This window comes from Moschus berezovskii, chromosome 3 (assembly GCF_049115385.1).
Source record: "Moschus berezovskii isolate FMDL1 chromosome 3, NW_MosBer_1.0, whole genome shotgun sequence".
In the NCBI taxonomy this organism is placed as follows: domain Eukaryota; kingdom Metazoa; phylum Chordata; class Mammalia; order Artiodactyla; family Moschidae; genus Moschus; species Moschus berezovskii.
The window spans coordinates 113,483,929-113,503,059 of record NC_142462.1 but is presented as its reverse complement, the minus strand read 5'-3'; the positions used below and the strand labels follow the sequence as shown (position 1 = coordinate 113,503,059).

Below are 19,131 nucleotides of genomic sequence, written 5' to 3'. Positions count from 1 at the left end.
CATCCCTTCCAACTCGCCTAATTATGATACCAAGGCAATCCACTTTTTAAAAAATCCATTTCTATTGGATGTGTTAGCTGTTTTTATTATCAATCTCATCCTTCATTAAAAAATATTTATTAGTGGCCTATTATCTGCCAAGTCCTGTATTACCGTTTTTCTAATAGTCCCTTTCCGACGTGTCACTGTCACTTGGAATTTTATTCCTGTTTTCCAAACTTGGAACTCATCTAAGTATTCGCATCTAAATCGTGTTGTTTATAAGCACGCCGGATTCCTCTCCAGTCCTTTCTCCACCCACCACATTTCAAGACTGGTTCCTCTGGGCTCCCAGACATTAAATGAATTCCTCTTAGGAACAACCTCCTTCACCTACCAGTGGCTCCATCAACACTACATTCCTGGCTGGTCGGTGGGAATTCGGGTAGGACGTTTTTGGAAGTTTGAATGACTCCCCAGCACACGCCTGCCCCTCAGCAGGACTTAGGCAGATCGCTGTGCTGTTAACCCTCGGCTCGGACCCGCGGAGGTTAATTGATTTAAGATACTCCCGGGGTCGGGAGGCGGCCCCGGCGGGGCTCTAATTTCCTCGGGTCCAGGGCTCAGACGGAGCGCGTCGCTTTCCACTGCGCAAGAACTTCCCCGGCCTCCGCGATCACTCAGGAACGCCGGAGCCGGCCGTTCGCACGCACCCGCCGCCCTCCTCCCGCGGCCGCGCGCCCCGCGCCGCCGCGCGTGTCCTCAGGGGGCCTCTGCTTCCCCCCGCCTCCCCCGCCCCGCCTGCCCTTCAGCGCGTCTCCCTGCGCCCAGCCGACGCGAGCGGAGCGGGCGCGCGCGCCGGGCGGCAGAACGACGTGCGCGACACGCGCGGCCCCGCGCGGAGCGCCGGAAGGAGCCGGGCTCGGTCCCAGCGCGGCGTGCGCGCGCCGCCGCCCGCCGCCCGCCCCCTCCGGGCCCGGCCGCGGCCTCGCGCGCGCGCACTGAGGCGCCGCCGCCGCCGCCGCCGCCGCCGCGGCTGCTGCTCCGGCTGCTGCAGGAGGCGGCGCTGGCTGGCGGCTGCGCTCGCTCCAGTCTGCAAGCGGAGCAGCGAGCGAGCGTGTGTGTGTGTGTGTTTTTTAAAGATGGCCGGAGCGGCGGCGGCGGTGGCCGCGGGAGCAGCAGCTGGAGCCGCCGCGGCAGCCGTGTCGGTGGCGGCTCCGGGCCGGGCCTCGGCAGCCCCGCCGCCCCCGCCGGTGTACTGTGTGTGCCGGCAGCCGTACGACGTGAACCGCTTCATGATCGAGTGCGATATCTGCAAGGACTGGTTCCACGGCAGGTAAATAAACCCCCTCCAGCCCCGCCGCCGCCGCCGCCCGCCACCGGCCAACCGCCGCCGTCGCCGCGCCGGCCGCCGGCGCCGCCGGCCGCCCGGCCGCCGCGCCGCCCCGAGCGCCGAGGGGCCCGGGTGCCGAGCCCCCCGGCCCGGGCAGCGGGGCGCGCGGGGCCCCGGGCTCGCCGGGCGCCCGGCGGGCTTAGAGGGGGCTGGTGGGATCGCCCGGCCGGCCGAAGAGTCGCCACAACAAACGGGAACAAAGGGGACCGGCCGAGAAGTTGGCAGGGGGGGTACCGGGGCGAGGGGACGCGGCCGGGGCAGGCGCCAGCGGAGGCGGCGGGCGGAGCGCCGGCCCGGCCCGGCCCGCCGCGCCCGCAGCCCGGCCGCCGCCCCGCCCGGCCGGGGCTCCCGGCCCGGAGTCGCCACCCGGCCGGCCGCCCTGCCCGACCGGCCGCCGCTCCTTCCTTCCGGGCGGCGAGCGGCCGGCCCCGGGCCGGTGGGTCTCTAGAAATTGCACTCCTCGCCTCCGCCGGCCGCCCGCCGCGGGTCGCGGTCGCGCCCCCTTCGCCGGGCTTTTTATCAAACTTCCTCGGCCGTGGGGTGCTGGGACGGGGGCGTCGGCAGCGCCGGCCCGGCGGGGCTCCAGCGGAGTAAACAGAGCAACAGATGCGGAGGCACTTGCGGGGACTCGGGAGAGATGCCAGTCGGAAGTTCGGGCCGGGGGTCCCGGGCGGGACGGCGGGGCGGCTCGGGTCTCGGCCCCCAGCCGCCGGGTCCCGGCGGGGGTGGAGCGGATGGAGTGGGCAGCGGGGCCCGAAGGGACAGCCTCGCGCCCCCAAGCCCCCGCGGCCGCCCCCGCGCCGCGGCGCAAACTTTGTTACAAAGAGTGGAACGTCCCCGGTCGCCCGAGGGACCGGCGCCCGGGGGGCCTGGGGCGGGCGAACTTTGGCCGGCCGGTGGGGACTTCGGGGCGGGCGGCGGGGGCGGCGAGCGTCGCCTTCTGCCTCGGCCGCCGCCTGTGTCTCGGGTTTGACGTTTGTGAGAGCTCGGGCCGCCCCCGCCGCCGCGCCGCCGACTCGTGTGTTTTGTAATCAAAGTGTGAGGCTAATAAAGGGCGGCGCCACAGCCTCTTGACTCCGGCGTGGGAGGGATTCGCAGGCATTTAAACAAAGAAACTAGTTGAGGTTGGGCTCCCCAAGTCCTTATTTGGGTGTTGTGGCAAGGCCTGCGGTCACTTTTAGGTGAAGCAGGTTTCCCGAGCCCCGTTTCGGGGTGTTTCTGGGCGAGAGTACGCTCGCGGGTAATAGCAGATATGGTGACTGTGATTGTAGGAAGTGTCCTTTGATTGACAGCAGGACATTTAAATACAGCCTCCGCTCCCCCCCTCCCCAATTTTGCAGAAACACTGCACGACCAGGCCAGATGTCTTAGTCTCCCTCTACTGGCCCTGGGAGAGAAAACCAGTTCACTTGCAGCGTTCCTGTCAGTGTTGAGCGCTAGGTACAGTTAGTTTTACTTAATTTTCAAGTACAGCTAGTTTTACTTGATCCGTTTTCAGGTTGCCTAATTCTGACAGCAACAGCAGAATGAGAGAAAAACTAACAAATTGTCACCGTGAAAGTAAGACAGGGTCCTTGCTTTGTATAGCAGATCCTCTTTTCACAGTCTGGTATATGCTGGGAGCGTTATTACAGCCGTGCCGCTTGTAATTAAAAACAAATTCTCCAGAGTTCTTTTTCGTTACTTGGAACCGATGCTTTTCCTATATTTTGGTTGTACGTGAAACTGAAATAGGAAGATACAAGTCTTGCCAGTTCTGTCTCTATATCTTCTTTTCCATCATACGCAACCAGAATAGAGATGATCCAGAAATCTAGGTTCCGTGCAGAATAAATCCCGAATCCCTGGTGATTATGCAAATACTTACTTTTTTCAAAGAACTGTGTTAGCTGCATAAGAAATTTATCCTATTGTACAATGTAGAGGTTTGATAAGTTAATAAATTTTAGACTGGAATTTTATTTATCTTAGTTTAGGTAACACTATAACCGCGAAGAGCTGCAGGTAGTTTATGAGGCTCTTGTTAATACATTTAAGTATTAAATTCGTAAACAGAAAAGGTTGAAGGGAAAACAGAGGGCGTGTATGAAGGAGGGAGAGCAGGAGGGTGGGCTGCTTTGTCACATGAATTTGTGTGACTTTGTATTTGGAGAGGTGACTTTGAAATATGTTTTTCTGAACCCAGGGCTTTTTTGACCAGCAGTCCTTGAGAACTTAATGTGATTCAGATGTCAAAAGTTAGAAATTTTAGTGATACATAATGCCCTATGGCGCAAAAGCAGTATCTCATTAGCAAGTTTCACTCAATGAAATATTGGTAATTTGGGGTCCATATGTTTTTCTTGTAATCAATATTTACTCTGTTTATTGTACCACAAGTGAATGGTTTATTGAACACAGCAAAATGTTCTTATTTATTAATTATTAAACAGATGGCATTTGCTTATGTGAGAATTGGCCCCTAAAATACCTTGGTGTATCTTTAATCCTGGAGAAGGAAATGGCAACCCACTCCAGTAGTCTTGCCTGGAGAATCCCATGGACAGAGGAGCCTCGTAGGCTACAGTCCATGGGGTTGCAAGAGTGGAACACGACTGAGCAGCTAAACTTACCTATCCTTAATCCCCATGCTCAACTTTCCTTTGGTTTCCAGGGATGGTCCATCTGCAGAAGAGAAAGAAAGCATAGGAGAATGGATACAGAGGGTTATCTCTACCTGGATAATTTCTTGATACTTTTATTTTTTCTTTCTTTCTTTTTTTTTTTTTGAGAGTGTCTATTTTGGGTGAGGTTTCTCATGATGATCCCTTTGTGAATTTAAAGTTGTCTTGTGCTTTATCCATTGTCGTCTGCTTTATGCAACTGAGTTTTCCCAGTGAGACAAAGGAGGAGACAATTGTTACAGTCTCCATTTTACAGGTGAAGAGATAAGAGGCTCTGAGATGAAGTGATTGACGCTGTGTCACACCCAAATTCCACCAATGGCTCTTGTTAATAGAAGTAGAAAAATTTTTTAATCTCAAGGAGTCAGTGAATTTTGGTATAAATTTGGGTTTACTCTGACTGGAGTTCCTGGCTTCTGGAAATCCAAAAAGGTTTTGCCCTAAATTATCCTGACTAGGAAGACCTTCCTTGAGGTTTTTTAGTCAGGCATGAGGTCAGATGGAACCAGCTTCCTCCAAGTTTGAGGCTTTTGAACTTTGATTGCATCCTTAGTGTTTAGGAATTCCTGTTCCTCAAGTCTACCTAACCTTTTCTGTAAGTAAGAGGGAAAAAGAATATGGGTCCAGGGTACAACCGATAATTGATAACCTGGGGGCGGTGATCTGAGGAATTAACAGGACTTTCCTGGGCAGGTTCCTTCCGACCTGGAGATGGAGTTCTTCTTCTGAGTCCTTAGAGGAAGACAGACGATGGAGAACTTTCTTGACAATGCCATTCCCCCTAATCTCTAGGCTAGGTGTCTTTCCATAGTGCTTTTATATCATCCTATGCAGAATTGCATTATTGCCCTAATTCAGTTGTATTATAATGTCTTTTCTCTCCTATTATAATGTAAATACCTTTATTTAACTAGTTTTGTTAGTCACATATTCATTTTAATATTTAAGTTATAGGTATGTACTTTTAAAAATAAAACTGGAAAAAATAAAACTGGGAATTTATTTTATGCATTCTACTGTTTCCTATCATTTACCAGTGTTTACTTTTGCCTATATCTTTAATGTTCCCGAAAAACATATTCAGTGGCTGCACAGAGGTTAATTTCATGAAAGTACAATGCATTTCGAAATCATTCTCCTCTTGTTAGTTTTTACTTTGTTTACGACTTCTTGTATTTCCTAATGATGGATGGTTGACAACTTTCTAAACAAACCAATTGTGAACACTTCTAATCATTTCCTTAGAATAAATCAAATGAGTTAACACATGTAAAACACTTAGAAGATGATCTGGGCCATGTAAATACTCAATAAGAAATTTCCTTGAAGTAGTCACAGGGCATAGATATTTTTAGACTTCTTGTGGCTATTGCCAGATTGTCTTCCAGAAAGGTTATTTCAGTTTATACTCTCACCCACTGCCCACTTGTATTTTCCTGGATTCTCACTAAGGTATTATTATTAACCATTACCACCCCTCTCCACCCGAAAATCCTCAAACAAAAAATGTTGCCATTCTGCAGATAATTGAATATTTCCACCAAATGACATACCCGTGAACCCAGAAAACCATTCATGGCAGCACTTTTCCTATTATCCCCAAATGGGAACAGCTTAAATATCATCAATACTTGATTGTATAAATTGTGGCATACTCATAAAACGGAATGCTACTTAGCCTTAAAGAAGGACTGTACTCCTGATGTGTGCAACGACGTGGGTGGATCCCATGGATATAAAGTTGAACAAAGGAAGGCAGGTTTGATTATACTTCTGTGAACTTCAAGTGCAGGCATAATTGGGTGATAGAAGTCAGACTGGTACTTACCTCTCCAGGAATGTTTTCCTGAGAGGAGGCAGAAGGGAGCTTCTGAGTTGCAGGAAATGTTCTGTATCTTGGTCATGGGTGTATACAGGTGAAAAAGTTCACTGATCTGCTTATGCATTGAAGATTTTTTAAAACTTAATTACACTTCACATATTAAGATGCAAAGTATAAAATAAAAATTTGCCACTTTGCATCTCATTCTCACTGTAACCTTGCTGGATAAGTGTTGTTATTATCTCCATTTTACAGATGAGGAGTCTGAGGGTTGAGAGGTCAGTAACTTCCCCAGGGTTGCAGAGCTAGAAGGCCATAGAGCGAGGTCTGAACTCCGCCTCTGTCGTGGGGTGGCGGGTGTGCTGGGGTGGTGGCGTAGGGAAACAGATGTGACATGGTTCCATAGAAATATATCAGTAAGCATCTTATTTTTCTTTATTACTATTATTTTCTGTGGCGTAAATAGCCAACACATAGTATTTTGTAATTTTATTTCATCTCTTGTTCCTGACACAAGGGATTGCCTCTTGGGTTTTATGAAGTATGCTTTTGGCTTTGGCCCAATTTGCAGTATGCCTGGCGCTGTTCTTGGTGCTAGAAATATAGTGGTGAGTAAAGCAAAGTCCTTGGTCTCCTGTAACATATTCTATAGAAATGACAACCTGCTCCAATATTCTAGCCTGGGAAATCCCATGAACAGAGGAACCTGGTGGGCTACAGTCCATGGGGTGGCAGAGAGTCAGATACAGCTGAGCATACATGCACAGGGGTGGTGGAGAGGGGATAGATGAACAAATACACATGACAAAAGAAGAGTGTTTAGTGCTGTGAAGAAAAAGAGAAGAGAAGGGACTGGGAGTAGTATAAGTCTGCATTCATATGGAGTGATTATGGAAGGTTTTGAGAAAGATACTGGAATGCTAAAAAGTGTTGAATTTCACTTGGGGCAAATAGTCAGATATTTTGAGTGGAGGAATAAACCATTTGACTTAACTTTTAAAAGATTCAACTCTGGCTGCAATATGGAGAAAAGACTGGAGAGGGGAGGTAAAAGTGACAGGCAGACGAGCAAGAAAGCCATTGTGATAATCCAAGTGAGAGATGATTTAGAATGTTTGAGTGGGTTTTGGTAATTTACACAGGTCCTATATTAATTTTTATTCCTGAAGTTTGAATGAGTGAAGAGCCTGGTTTGTGGGGATAGAAGCATGTTACGAAGAATAATGCTGTTGGATAGGAAGGAGTGTCCCAGCTACTCACTGTGGAGTCCTGGGAACTTATTCCAAGACTTAAACTGAAGGCTTCGGCAGCACTAAGCGCTGTTCTAACTGCGTTAGCTCTATTAACTAACTCATCTAATCCTCACCGTAACCTTGCTGGATAAGTGTTGTTATCTCCATTTTACAGATGAGGAGTCTGAGGGTTGAGGGGTCAGCAACTTCCCCAGGGTTGCAGAGCTAGGCCATAGAGCGAGGTCTGAACTCCACCTCTGTCCTGGGGTGGCGGGTGTGCTGGGGTGGTGGTGTTGGGAAACAGATGTGACGTGGTTCCATAGAAATACATCTGCAAACATCTTCCTTGTTTTTCTTTATTACAATTAATTTCTGTGGCATAAATAGGTTTAAAATAATTGTAACTGCCTTGGGAACAGAGGGTAAAATAGTTGCTTGAAAAATTTTATAATTAGCTCTGATTCATCCTTCTTATATTGGACTTCTTATTGGAGTGTATTTTGATTTTTCTTAATGTCAAGGTTAGGAATTACTTTTAAAATTGGTTTTATATACATTTCTGCTTAATGATCAAGTCTTTTAGTATTATAAACATACTACGTGAACGTGTGTCATCTCCCTGTAAGAGACAAAAAGTCTATTTATTGAATTTCTCAACATCTTTTTTTTTGTTGTAACAGTTTATTGTAGGAGAATATATGAGTATTTTCTTCATATGTTCCACTTACAATGGTAATTATGCATACATGCTCAGTGTTGCTTTTTGAATTAAAATATGTTGTGAAATGGAGTCATATGATGCTTAGTGACACTAACATATAGTTCTTCCATCAAGCTTTAAAAAATTTTAAACTGTTACTTTGGGGGCAGATTTCTGCTTGGTTTGCTGTCCTAGCTCGTGTTCTTAGGCATGAAATTGAGTTTACTGATCACCAAGGGGAAGAATGCCTTTATATATGATGATCTGATGTGGTGGAGCTCAAGAATAAGAATAGAACAGGTGTAAAGGAATTTGATTATAAAGCAAGCTTTGACTGGTTTGAGCAGTTGAAACACCACAATAATTTGCACAGCTTTTGAGCAGTAGGTCAGTTCTGATGTTGCAGCTGCTGCTGCTGCTCAAGTGTCTAATTCTTTTTGGAAGTTACCTTTTATTGTTGCAGTGACTGCTTACTTACCTTTCTATTAATATTAATGATGGTGTGAGTTAGTGGTAACTTCTATGATTTTTGTATGTATTTGTGTGAGCCCTGATTCCTTTTATTGGAGAATGGTTGTTAGAAACCAAGGTCTGGCACTTGGTAGACTCATTACTTCGAGGTCTTCTCAGTGGACAGAGCTGGGAAATACTCTAGTCACACACATGTACACACATATGTGTGTTTGCATCTGTATCTGTATTGACTGTAAAATTTTATAATACCTTTGATTCTAATCTAACATCACAGAGTTCATTTTAACCTTCCCCTTTCCTTACTTATAAGTTTGTTGACTAACAGAGATGCAGCTCTCATTATCTACAATATATAATTTACTTATTTCTTCAATCCTAGTCTATACATAAAGTACATAAAATAGTTCTCAAATTGCTAACCTATACACTTCTGAGAAATGCAGTTTGCTAAGTAGATTCTAGTATCTGTGTAGTTTTTGTTTTTGTCTTTAGCTTTATAGCCTTATATCTAGGCAGAAGACTGTTTTCCAAAGATATCTTACTTCTTTTCTTCTACTTTAGTGTGTTATTTATTGGTAACATGGTTAGGTTTATTTGTGGGGCTTCCCTGGTGGCTCAGCTGGTGAAGAATCTGCCTGCAATGCGGGAGGCCTGGGTTCGATCCCTGGGTTGGAAAGATCCCCTGGAGAAGGGAAAGGCTACCCACTCCAGTTTTCTGGCCTGGAGAATTCCGTGGACTGTATAGTCCATGCAGTCACAAAGGGTCGACATGATTGAGCTGAGCAACTTTCACTTAGGTTTATTTGTGACTATTTATATTGCATTCTGGATTCTTCCTCTGTCCTGGTTGGTTTTAATTGTTGGTTTGTATTTGAGAATGTGAAACATGACTGTGGTTCTAAGAAGCCAGAAGTTATTTGAAAAGGTATACTCAGAAGTGTCAATGCCCCTTTCACTCCTCCTGCCCCTACCCGTCCCCCATCTCCCCTGTCCCCATGAATAATCAGTCTCTTTCGGTGTGAAGTCTCTTGTTTGTTTTCTCACAAAACAAGCAGATCCCTGTGTATTTTCTCACATCTGCCTTTTTTTTTTTTTTTACATAAAGTGTATCATACAATAAATACTCTTTGCTTTTTTTTTTTTATTTTGACCATGTATACTGGAAATCACTCATGTCACTTTGTGGAGCTCTTCTTGATTCTTTTTAACAGCTGTATGGTACTCCTTCGTGTGCATATACCCTGATCTATTTATCCATTTTCTTGTGTATGGGCATCTAGGTTGTTTTTATGATTACAGTAATGAGTAACCTTGTGTATATGCATTTTCATTTTAATGGGAGAACATCTCCAGGTTACATTGCAGGTTAGATTCTAGAAGTAGAATTACTTGGTCAAAAATGAGTGCGTTGTTTTGTCAGGCTCACCAGATTCCTCTCCTGAATGGTTGGACTAGCTTTCGTTCCCACCATCAGTGTAGGAGAGTTCCACTTTCTCCACATTCTTGGCATCAGGACCTGTTGTCATATTTTTAATCTCTGCCAACCTAAGAGGTGAAAAATGGTATCCATGTTTTGATTTGCATATCTCTAAAAATTACAAATGAATTTGAACAATTTTTCATGGAACTCGGGGCCATTTTCTTTTTCCTTTCCTTTTCTTTTTTTTAAATTCAGAATCATGTATTTATATATTCTGAGAGCCCCAAGCATGGTTAATGGAAACTAGTTGAATGTTAAGATTCTTTCAATGGGTTGGTTTGTCATTCAGTTGGATGTTGCTAGCCACCATGATGGTCTTGGCTTTGATTTTAATTTTTGTGTTTTTTTTTTAAGAAAATTTCAGACATAAACAGAACAGTATAATGGGCTCCCAGATACCATCACTCCACTTTAGTGATTAACAATTCATTCATAACCAATCTTGTTTCATTTAACTCTGCCCTATTTCCTTTGCACTTGGTGTTATTTTTAAGTGAACTTGGGGTGTATCATTATATCTGTGACTATTTTAGCATGTATATCTCTTAAGGCCTCTTCTAAGAACAACTACAATAAATGGTAAATCTTGGTACTATATTAATAGTTTGCGTCGAGGTCCAAGTAAGGTCCACACATTTGATTAGTTGTATCATTGGTTCTCAGCTGGATGGGATGCTGCCTCCCAAGGGACACGAGGCAGTGTCTGGAGACGTTTGTTCTTTTGGCAGGAGGTGGGTGGAGTTGTTCCAAGCATGTCATAGGAGAGGGCCGGTGTGAACATCACACACAGAACAGCCCCATAAGGAAGAGTTCAGTTCAGTTCAGTCGCTCAGTCGTGTCCGACTCTTTGCGACACCATGAATCACAGCACTCCAGGCCTCCCTGTCTATCACCAACTCCCGGAGTTCACTCAAACTCATGTCCATCGAGTCGGTGATGCCATCCAGCCATCTCATTCTCTGTCGTCCCCTTCTCCTCCTGCCCCCAATCCCTCCAACACCACAGTTCAAAAGCATCAATTCTTTGGCCATCAGCTTTCTTCACAGTCCAACTCTCACATCCATACATGACCACGGGAAAAACCATAGCCTTGACTAGACGGACCTTGGTTGGCAAAGTAATGTCTCTGATTTTTAATATGCTATCTAGGTTGGTCATAACTTTCCTTCCAAGGAGCAAGCGTCTTTTAATTTCATGGCTGCAATCAGCATCCTCAGTGATTTTGGAGCCCCCAAAAATAAAGTCTGACACTGTTTCCACTGTTTCCCCATCTATTTCCCATGAAGTGATGGGACCAGATGCCATGATCTTAGTTTTCTGAATGTTGAGCTTCAAGCCAAGAGTTACCTAGTCCTAAATGTCAATAGTCCTGCTGTTGGAAAACCCTGATTTGTTGGTTTTGCTCATGTTTCTCTTTTTTCCTTTGCAGTTTATTTCTTGCAGAAAGTGGTTGTTTATCCATTTTCTGGATTTTGCTTATTACATCCCTATAGTATCTCTCAACATGTTCCTCTCTTCCCTGTAGATTGATAGTTGGAGCTAGAAGATCTTGATCCGATTTCAGCTGTTTTTTACCCCAAAGAGTATTTTATGGATGGATGGTGTAGTCTTCTATCAGGAGGCATGAAATGTCTGGTTGTTTCTATTTTTGTTATGTTTGCTGCCATTGGTCAATGCCAGTATCCATTCATTTGTTCATTGGCAGTTGCAAAATGATATTTTAATTATAAAATTTCTTCTTCATTTATAGCTGGAGTACTTTTATAAAGAGAAAACTTCCCTTTGTCTACTCCTTTAGTCACCTAGTGGTACCGTTTATATAGGAGAGGCAGATTTAAATGCTTGATTCTTTCCCTTAATCACTAGTTTTGAAATTAATTGGCTCATTAGCATCTTCTATCGGTTATTTAAGGAAAAAGTTCAGTGTATAATATGTATTAGTTTTAAGCAATGTGAAGTAAAATGAAGAATCTTAAAAAAGGTCCATGTCTCCTTTGACCACATAACTTGTAACTAAAAAACAAAAAACCTCCAAAATCTGGTAAGCAATTCAAGCAATATAGAAAGCTAAAAAAATGAAAAGTGGAAGTGTCTTGTCTCCTTCCTACAGTCCCCTTTCCCCAGTGGGAAATACCATTAACAATTTTGAATTTCTATCCAGATGGAAAGGGTCACATGGTATACATGGTTTTGTACCTTGTTCTTAATTTTTAAAAATATTCCAGTGGTCTAGGAGAGCTTTTCACATCAGCATATACAGATATTGCGTGCTTTTAACGGCTGCATAGAATTCCACTCTGTGGATTTGCCATGACTTATCTGGTTCTCTGATGATGAATTCTTCAGCTTGTCTCTCTCTCTCTTTTTTTTAAGTATTTAATAGTGCTGCGATGTATATGTATATATTTTTGTGTTTATCTTTATTCTTGATAAGCATTTAGGCACATTCTTAAGTTCCTAGCATTATACATTCTGAAATTGTATTTAGCTGTGAAAGTCGCTCAGTTGTGTCCAGCTTTTTGTGACCCCATGGACTGTACAGTCCATGGAATTCTCTAGGCCAGAATACTGGAGTGGGTAACCTACCCCTTCTGCAGGGGATTTTCCTAACCCAGGAATCGAACTGGGGTCTTCTGCATTGTAGGCAGATTGTTTACCAGCTGAGCTACCAGGGAAGCCCACTTTCTTTTAGCTGTAACCCTATTTAAAGTTTATTTTCTAAAGAGACTGCTGATCAAAGACAGAAAGGGTAAGGACCACTTGTTGTGAAATGTAGGTTTGGTAAGCTTAAACATACTAACTGTGAAAATTAAGATGCTTCTTTATCAGGGCTGTACGTTGCATTTATCTGATAATTCTAATATATCAAAAAATCATTGTTAGAGGAAATACAATGACATATCCAATTTTTATTTTATGGGTAGGGGAAGTAAAACTTTCAGAATGCGTTGTGGAGAAGTATTAAATTTCTCTTCCTTTGTAAAGTGGAAATGTTTTCCTTGAACTCAAAACACAGGATTTCAAACATAATATCGACTTCTGTATATCAGTAATCATAACAATCTGACATCGTGTGCAATGAATTATGAAACTGCATGCAGAAGCTGGGGAAAGCTATAACATTATAGATAATTTCGTGGTTTTGTATGCACAGAAGCTGTTGGCAGAGGAGTGGTCCTCTTTGACAAAGAAATCGGAACATAGTCCACTGTGGTCCTTTTGATTTATGCAGTTTCCTGTGGATACTTAAATATTAATAAATATTAAAAAGAAAATAAAAATAAAAAGAAAATAAGATGGCCCTGGATATCTGTCTGGAAGTCCTGGAGATATTTACACTGCCCAGGAATCTCTGATAAGTATGGGGCAAAAGACATCTTTTGAAGCAGAGACTTTCTGGATGGTTCCCATTTGATGACTTGAGAAGCTTTCTGTGGTGGCTGACCGCATGGGCGCCTTCTCTCCAGAGCCTGGGCTTGTGGGTTCCTGGGACTTTCCTCTTCTCTGTGACCTCCCTTAGAGCCTCACGGGTCACACACGCTGCACCATAGACATGTGGTCAGTCTTTTTCACGTCACTGCGTCATGAAGGAACCTTGGGATGAAAGCTGTCTGCAGATGAGAGGAGTTGGAGCTTTTTTACTTAATTTAACTTGTCACCGGTCTGACTCATATTCCTCTTACATTCTTCCTATTTTAAGGCCAGCTTTCTGTGTGTCTGGTTCTTGAAGTCACTTTCCTTTTTTTCTGCTGGCCTGTCCTTATTTTCTGCATATCAGAGGATCAACATTTCCTTCGATGCCATGGTTACGGGGAGAGCAGAGTCCCTTCTGTTTGATTCAGGGACTTCTCTCCTCATGCCCACTTTTCCAGCCACCCAGATGCCAAGTAGTCTGCACTGGACTCTGCTTGCCTTATTTTCCTCTTCTCTGCTCTCCCCTTGTGGGAGGAGAGCTCAGATTCCCTGCCCTGAGCTTTGGTTCTCATTCCTTGAAACCCTTGTTGGAAATGATTAGTCTTTGGAAGCTCCACAGTCTTTCACACACCTCTCTCCCCCAGGATTGCCTCGTTGGGGGCTGCCTGTCCCTTCAGGAGTGTCACCCAGCGGCTCTCTCCACTTACCTCCTGCCGGCTGCCTGGTGCTGTTTTTAGCCTTGTCCTGGCCGCAGGGCCGCTGCATGATGCAGTCACTGGTTTCAGTGCTTTGAGAGGTTCTCTGTTTCTTTGGACAGGACAGAGGAAGACTGTGCTACAAGTTTCTTAGAACTTAAGGATCAAGTGATGTTAAGATATGCGTTTCTTCACCACATCAGTGATTTCTGGTTTCACTACCACTGTTGCTTTTCAGGCTTTCATTGGCCACCGTCATGGTTTCTGCCGCATCTGCGTAGCGCTTGTACTATTTACTTAATATTTTTCCTTAAAACCACTTTAAACGGATTTTGGTTTTTTAAATTTAATTTTGTCCTAAACAGTAGTATCTGTTAAATCGTGTGTTTGCAGTGCTTACTACATATTTTAATATTTGTGAGAACAGATAGATTAATTGAGATAAAGCGGCATTATCATCTAAAATGTTTATGAGTAAGATTGTCAGAAGGGTGATGGTGATTGCCGAAAGGATAACACAGACACAGGTGAAGGATACAGGTTTCGCTAATGGAAATAAAGGATTGAAGAATTTAACCAAATGAGAATGGCTCTGTAAAGCGGACGGCCCTGCAGAATTTGTCCCATTGGCAGGGCAAGCTAACCTGGTCTTCAGTTCTCATACTGATGTCCTGTTGCCAATGACAGTGCCATCCAGGAACTGGATCCCATCAGGTTCAGCCATTCTCACGGTGTTGGCCATACTAGGGTCCTCTGGGTTCCTCTCTGTTTTAATGGTGACCTTGCCTGCCCAGCAGTGTGAGTAGCTACTCACAGCCTCAGCACATTCCTCCGTATTTATGGCAAGATTGGGTGACCTGTAGATCAGCTGCTCAGGTGGGCCGTCTTTCTAGCAGACTTCAAGTCTGCTTGAAATCTATTCATTCAGGTATGCATAATGGTACACTTTGGTAGACCTTGAAGTAGATTAATAAAATGTAGCTAAAGGGTTTGTACACTCCCACAGAAAGAAGAGATCCTTAAATGATGAAAAGTAGTTTATCTGTTTTGTCAAAATAGTATCTGTTCTTCAAATAAGTGGCATTTTTCCCCTTCAGACATTTTTTTTTTCTAGGCACTGTTTTTGAAGTGTCAGTGCTACATATCTCACATTCAGCCATTTGCATGTGAGCCAAAGTTTGCTTTAGTTGGAGAGATCTATTTTCAGAAACAGGAAATTTTCTGGAAATGTAATTTCAGAAAGAAAAGGAAACTGCTAAGTCACTGGAGATTATCTGTAGGTGTATTCGTTGTAGAAGATCCCATCTCCTTTTCCTTATTCACGGACTTGACCCCAGCAATTACCCCTTCCCCAGTATCATTTTCCCCCCTCATTAGTGTGCAGATAATATTTAACTTCATAAAAAAATAAACGATCTGACATTCATCCTTCAGTTGCAACCTCGTTTGTTTTCTCCCTTTGTAGTAAAATTCACCAGAAGAATTGTCTGTACTTGCTGCCTCCGGTTGTGGTTTTCCTTCCCATCTTTCTTTATCCAGTGGAGGTCCATTGTCTCTGAACCTAGTCCAATGGGACTTTCATCTTTGCTGCTCCATTGGAGCAGTTCTCATCAGAATTACCCAGTTGCACCTCACTTGGCTTCTCAGGACCCCTGTACTGATAGTTTTCTTGTTCCTTCTCCTCATCCTCAGTCCTCATGGCAGCTCCTGCTTATCTCCCTGGTCTTTTGTCGCTGGCGTGCCACAGGGTTCGTTCCTCAGTAGTTCTCTTTTTCTGACATTTATCTGGTCTCACCACTTCAGCTTTCATCTGTGTGTGGGTGATCCCTAAATTTTTATCACCTTTGTAGACCTCTTCCCTGAGCTCTCGTCTTAAATATGTAGTCACCAACTCTGTAGACATGAGTTTGAGTGAACTCCAGGAGTTGGTGATGGACAGGGAGGCCTGGCGTGCTGTGATTCATGGGGTCGCGGAGAGTCGGACAGACTGAGCGACTGAACTGAACTGAACTGAACTGAACTCAGTATCTCTACTTGGATGAAGAGTAAGCATCTGATTCTCTAGTGTGTCTAAAGTCAGACTCCAGATCTGGCTTCCCAGTCAGGCCTGCTGTTTCCACAGTCCTCTTCATCTCAGTTAATGGCGGTTCCTTTGGTCCAGAATCTTTGGAGTCATCCTCGCTTCTTCTCTGGAGAAGGGAATGGCAACCCCCTCCAGTATTCTTGCCTAGAGAATTCCATGGACAGAGGAGGCTGGCTACAGTTCAAGGGGTCACAGAGTCAGACTTGACTGAGCGACTAACACTTTCACTTTTCTTCTCGTATAATCTGCACTAAATTTTCAGCAAAGTCCTGTTGGTTCACCTTCAAAATCTCACCGCTTCTCATCATTTCACCTCCCTCTCCTATATACATTGAGATTATTGCAGTAGCCTCCTAACTAGTCCTCGTCCTGCAAACACAGAAACCAGAGTAGTACTTTTAAAATGTCAGATCCTGTGACTCTTCTGCTGGAATCCCACTCAGAGCGGAAGCATTCCTGTGGCCCCTAAGACCCAGCAGATTGTCCCCTGCAACTGCTCCTTTGGGCTGTCCCAGCCTCATTTCTGTCTATCTCCTTCCAGTAAAATGTAAGCTTCAAGAGTGTAGACTCTTGGTTTCTTGATTTTATCATTGCTGTGTTTCCAGTGTCCTGAGAATCCTTTGAATGAGTGAATAGTTGAGCCATAGAAGGCATTTGGGTTCATTCTACACAGCGTGTTCATTGCTTGATGGAAGGAAAGCAGATGGTGTCAAGTGCCTGTTTTACCCATGTACCATACTGTGGCATCCAAACGAATAAACTAATGCGGCTTGTACCTCCACCTGCAGAAATCCCTCTGCACTTTATTTTTGCCTCTTGCTGTCCCTGCATGATCTGATCTCTTCTGCCTTATCCTCGCTTTCTGTTTTCCTTCCTCGTTCTCAGTTGCCCCCGCCCCGCCTTTCCTTAGTATTTACCCTCCCTCTAGCCATCCCCCGACCCCCACAGCCCTCAACACAGATATATAAGTATAGCACAGCACTTTCCTCTTCAGCAGAAAAAAAAACTAAAAACTCTGGAAATTCCCTGGTCATCACCATAATGTCTTTTCTTCATTCAAAAATAGTTCCTGAAGTGCTGCTTTCTCTGTGGAACTTCTCTTAAAATAGCTAAAATATTTTAATCCCTTTTGTCTAAAAGATGATTGCCCTCCTTCCGTCTGCTCCCCATTTCATTCTTCTGCATCACCTCCTGTCTCACAAGGGATTCATGGTAGCGGGGCCCAGAGCTGAGGCTGCTCTCAGAGGTGGGACAGAACAGATCTTTACAACCCGTCAGCTTTATGAGTGCCTCTGGAACTGCTGAGAATGGTTATTTCTCCCTCTGGGATGTTGCTGAGTTCCCACATGCACAAATCAGTTTTGGATTTCCTCATCAAGTTGGACAACTTTGTCCTTAATCTTTGTTCAGAAATTAAGTATTAAATATTACTTATTAATTGGTAGCATTATTAATATTATTTATTTAGTCTATACCTATTTTTGTATAATAACTTTATCATATGTATTTTTTTGTGTGTGTAGCATATGCCTAAATTTATTTTTAAAATTAATTATTTTAATTGGAGAATAATTAAAATATTGTGATTTTTTTTGCCATACGTTGACATGAATCAGCCATGGGTGTACATGTGTCCCCCCATCCTGAACCCGCTCCCACCTCCCTCCCCATCCCATCCCTCTGGGTTGTTCCAGAGTACCGGCTTTGAGTGCCCTGCTTCACGCATCCAACGTGCACTGGTCATCTGTTTTACATAAGGTAATGTACATGTTTCAGTGCTGTTCTCTCAAGTCATCCCCCCTTGCCTTCTCCCACGGAGTCCTAAAGTCTGTTTTTTACATCTGTGTGTCTTTTGCTGCCCTGCATGTAGTATTATCGTTACTGTCTTTCCAAATTCCATATATACATGTTAATATACAGTATTTGTGTTTCTCTTTCTGACTGACTTCACTCTGTATAATAGGCTCCAGTTTCATCCTCCTCATCAGAACTGACTCAAATGTGTTCCTTTTTATAGCTGAGTAATATTCCATTGTATGTATGTACCAAAGCTTCTTTATCCATTCTTCTGCTGATGGACATCTAGGTTGCCCTGGCTATTGTAAACAGTGCTGCAGTGAACCTTGGGTACACGTCTCTTTCAGTTCTGGTTTCCTCGGTGTGTATGCCCACCAGTGGGATTGCTGGGTCATATGGCAGTTCTGTGCCATTTTTTAAGAAATCTTCCCACTGTTCTCTATAGTGGCTGTACCAGTTTGCATTCTCACCAACAGTGTGGGAGGGTTCCGTTTTCTCCACACCCATCGTAAGTATTTTATGTATATACTAGCTGATTATTCATCACAGAGAGAATGGAGGAATAATGACAGAAGGATGAAGAACACAGGGAACGTTAAGATGAGCATGTGTATATGTACGAAGAGTAAACAAATTCAGTATTGCTGCACATTAGTTTGGCTCGACTCCAGTCCACCCAGCTAGTAGGCTCTCCTGAACCCCAGCCATCTCCCCTGGCTTCTGAGTTTCCATCTTTGTCTCTCCCAGAGTTTGGGAGAGAGTGAAGGACAGGGAATCCTGGTGTGCTGCAGTCCATGGGGTGGCAAAGAGTCAGACATAGTTGAGCAACTGAATAACATCATTATCTCCCTCTCTGTCTCTGTCCCTGTGTCTGGAATACTTTCTTGTTGAAAGCACTTGAGAATTGACCTGAGGGTTTTTTCTGGCTCCAGGTGCTCAGCAGCTTACCGTTTGAAGCAGGCTGGGAATTCTGGGCAGTTAATACCTCTGGATAGCCCTCAGCCTTTGTTGATTGGGAGACAGTGGATAAATATCTTAGCTTCCCCTTCCACTGCTGGGACCACCTGAAGCCCCTTCTGCATGGAGTCATCTTCCAGGTGTCCCCAAAGGGGTAATTGCTCCTGAAGGTACCCGCTGTGGCCTCCTCCCCTTCCCTGACCCCCCACTTTCCATTCGCCTGCAAGTGCTTCCAGAGATGACCTCCCATATAGACACCCCACTCAGATTTGTGTGTCAAGATCTGCTTCTGGGACACTCCAACCTCAATGGGTTGAAAATTGTTAATTGAAGAGTGATCGATCATAAGTAAATGGTTGAAAGATAATTGGATTCAAAAGTAGAGTTTGGATTCCACGTATTAATAGCATGACAGTCTATTATATACATTATATAATAATAT

General features: G+C 44.5%; 1 protein-coding gene across 1 annotated transcript in view; it reads left to right on the top strand.

Annotated features, from left to right (window-relative positions):
* Positions 1–1,039: 1,039 nt before the first annotated feature.
* Positions 1,040–19,131, top strand: part of KDM7A (lysine demethylase 7A) — a 77,038-nt gene continuing 58,946 nt past the window's right edge. The window contains exon 1 of the mRNA XM_055421362.2: positions 1,040–1,315. Within this exon, the coding sequence (XP_055277337.2) occupies positions 1,122–1,315 (194 nt within the window). The 5' untranslated portion in view covers positions 1,040–1,121. The remainder of the gene's footprint in view (positions 1,316–19,131) is intronic.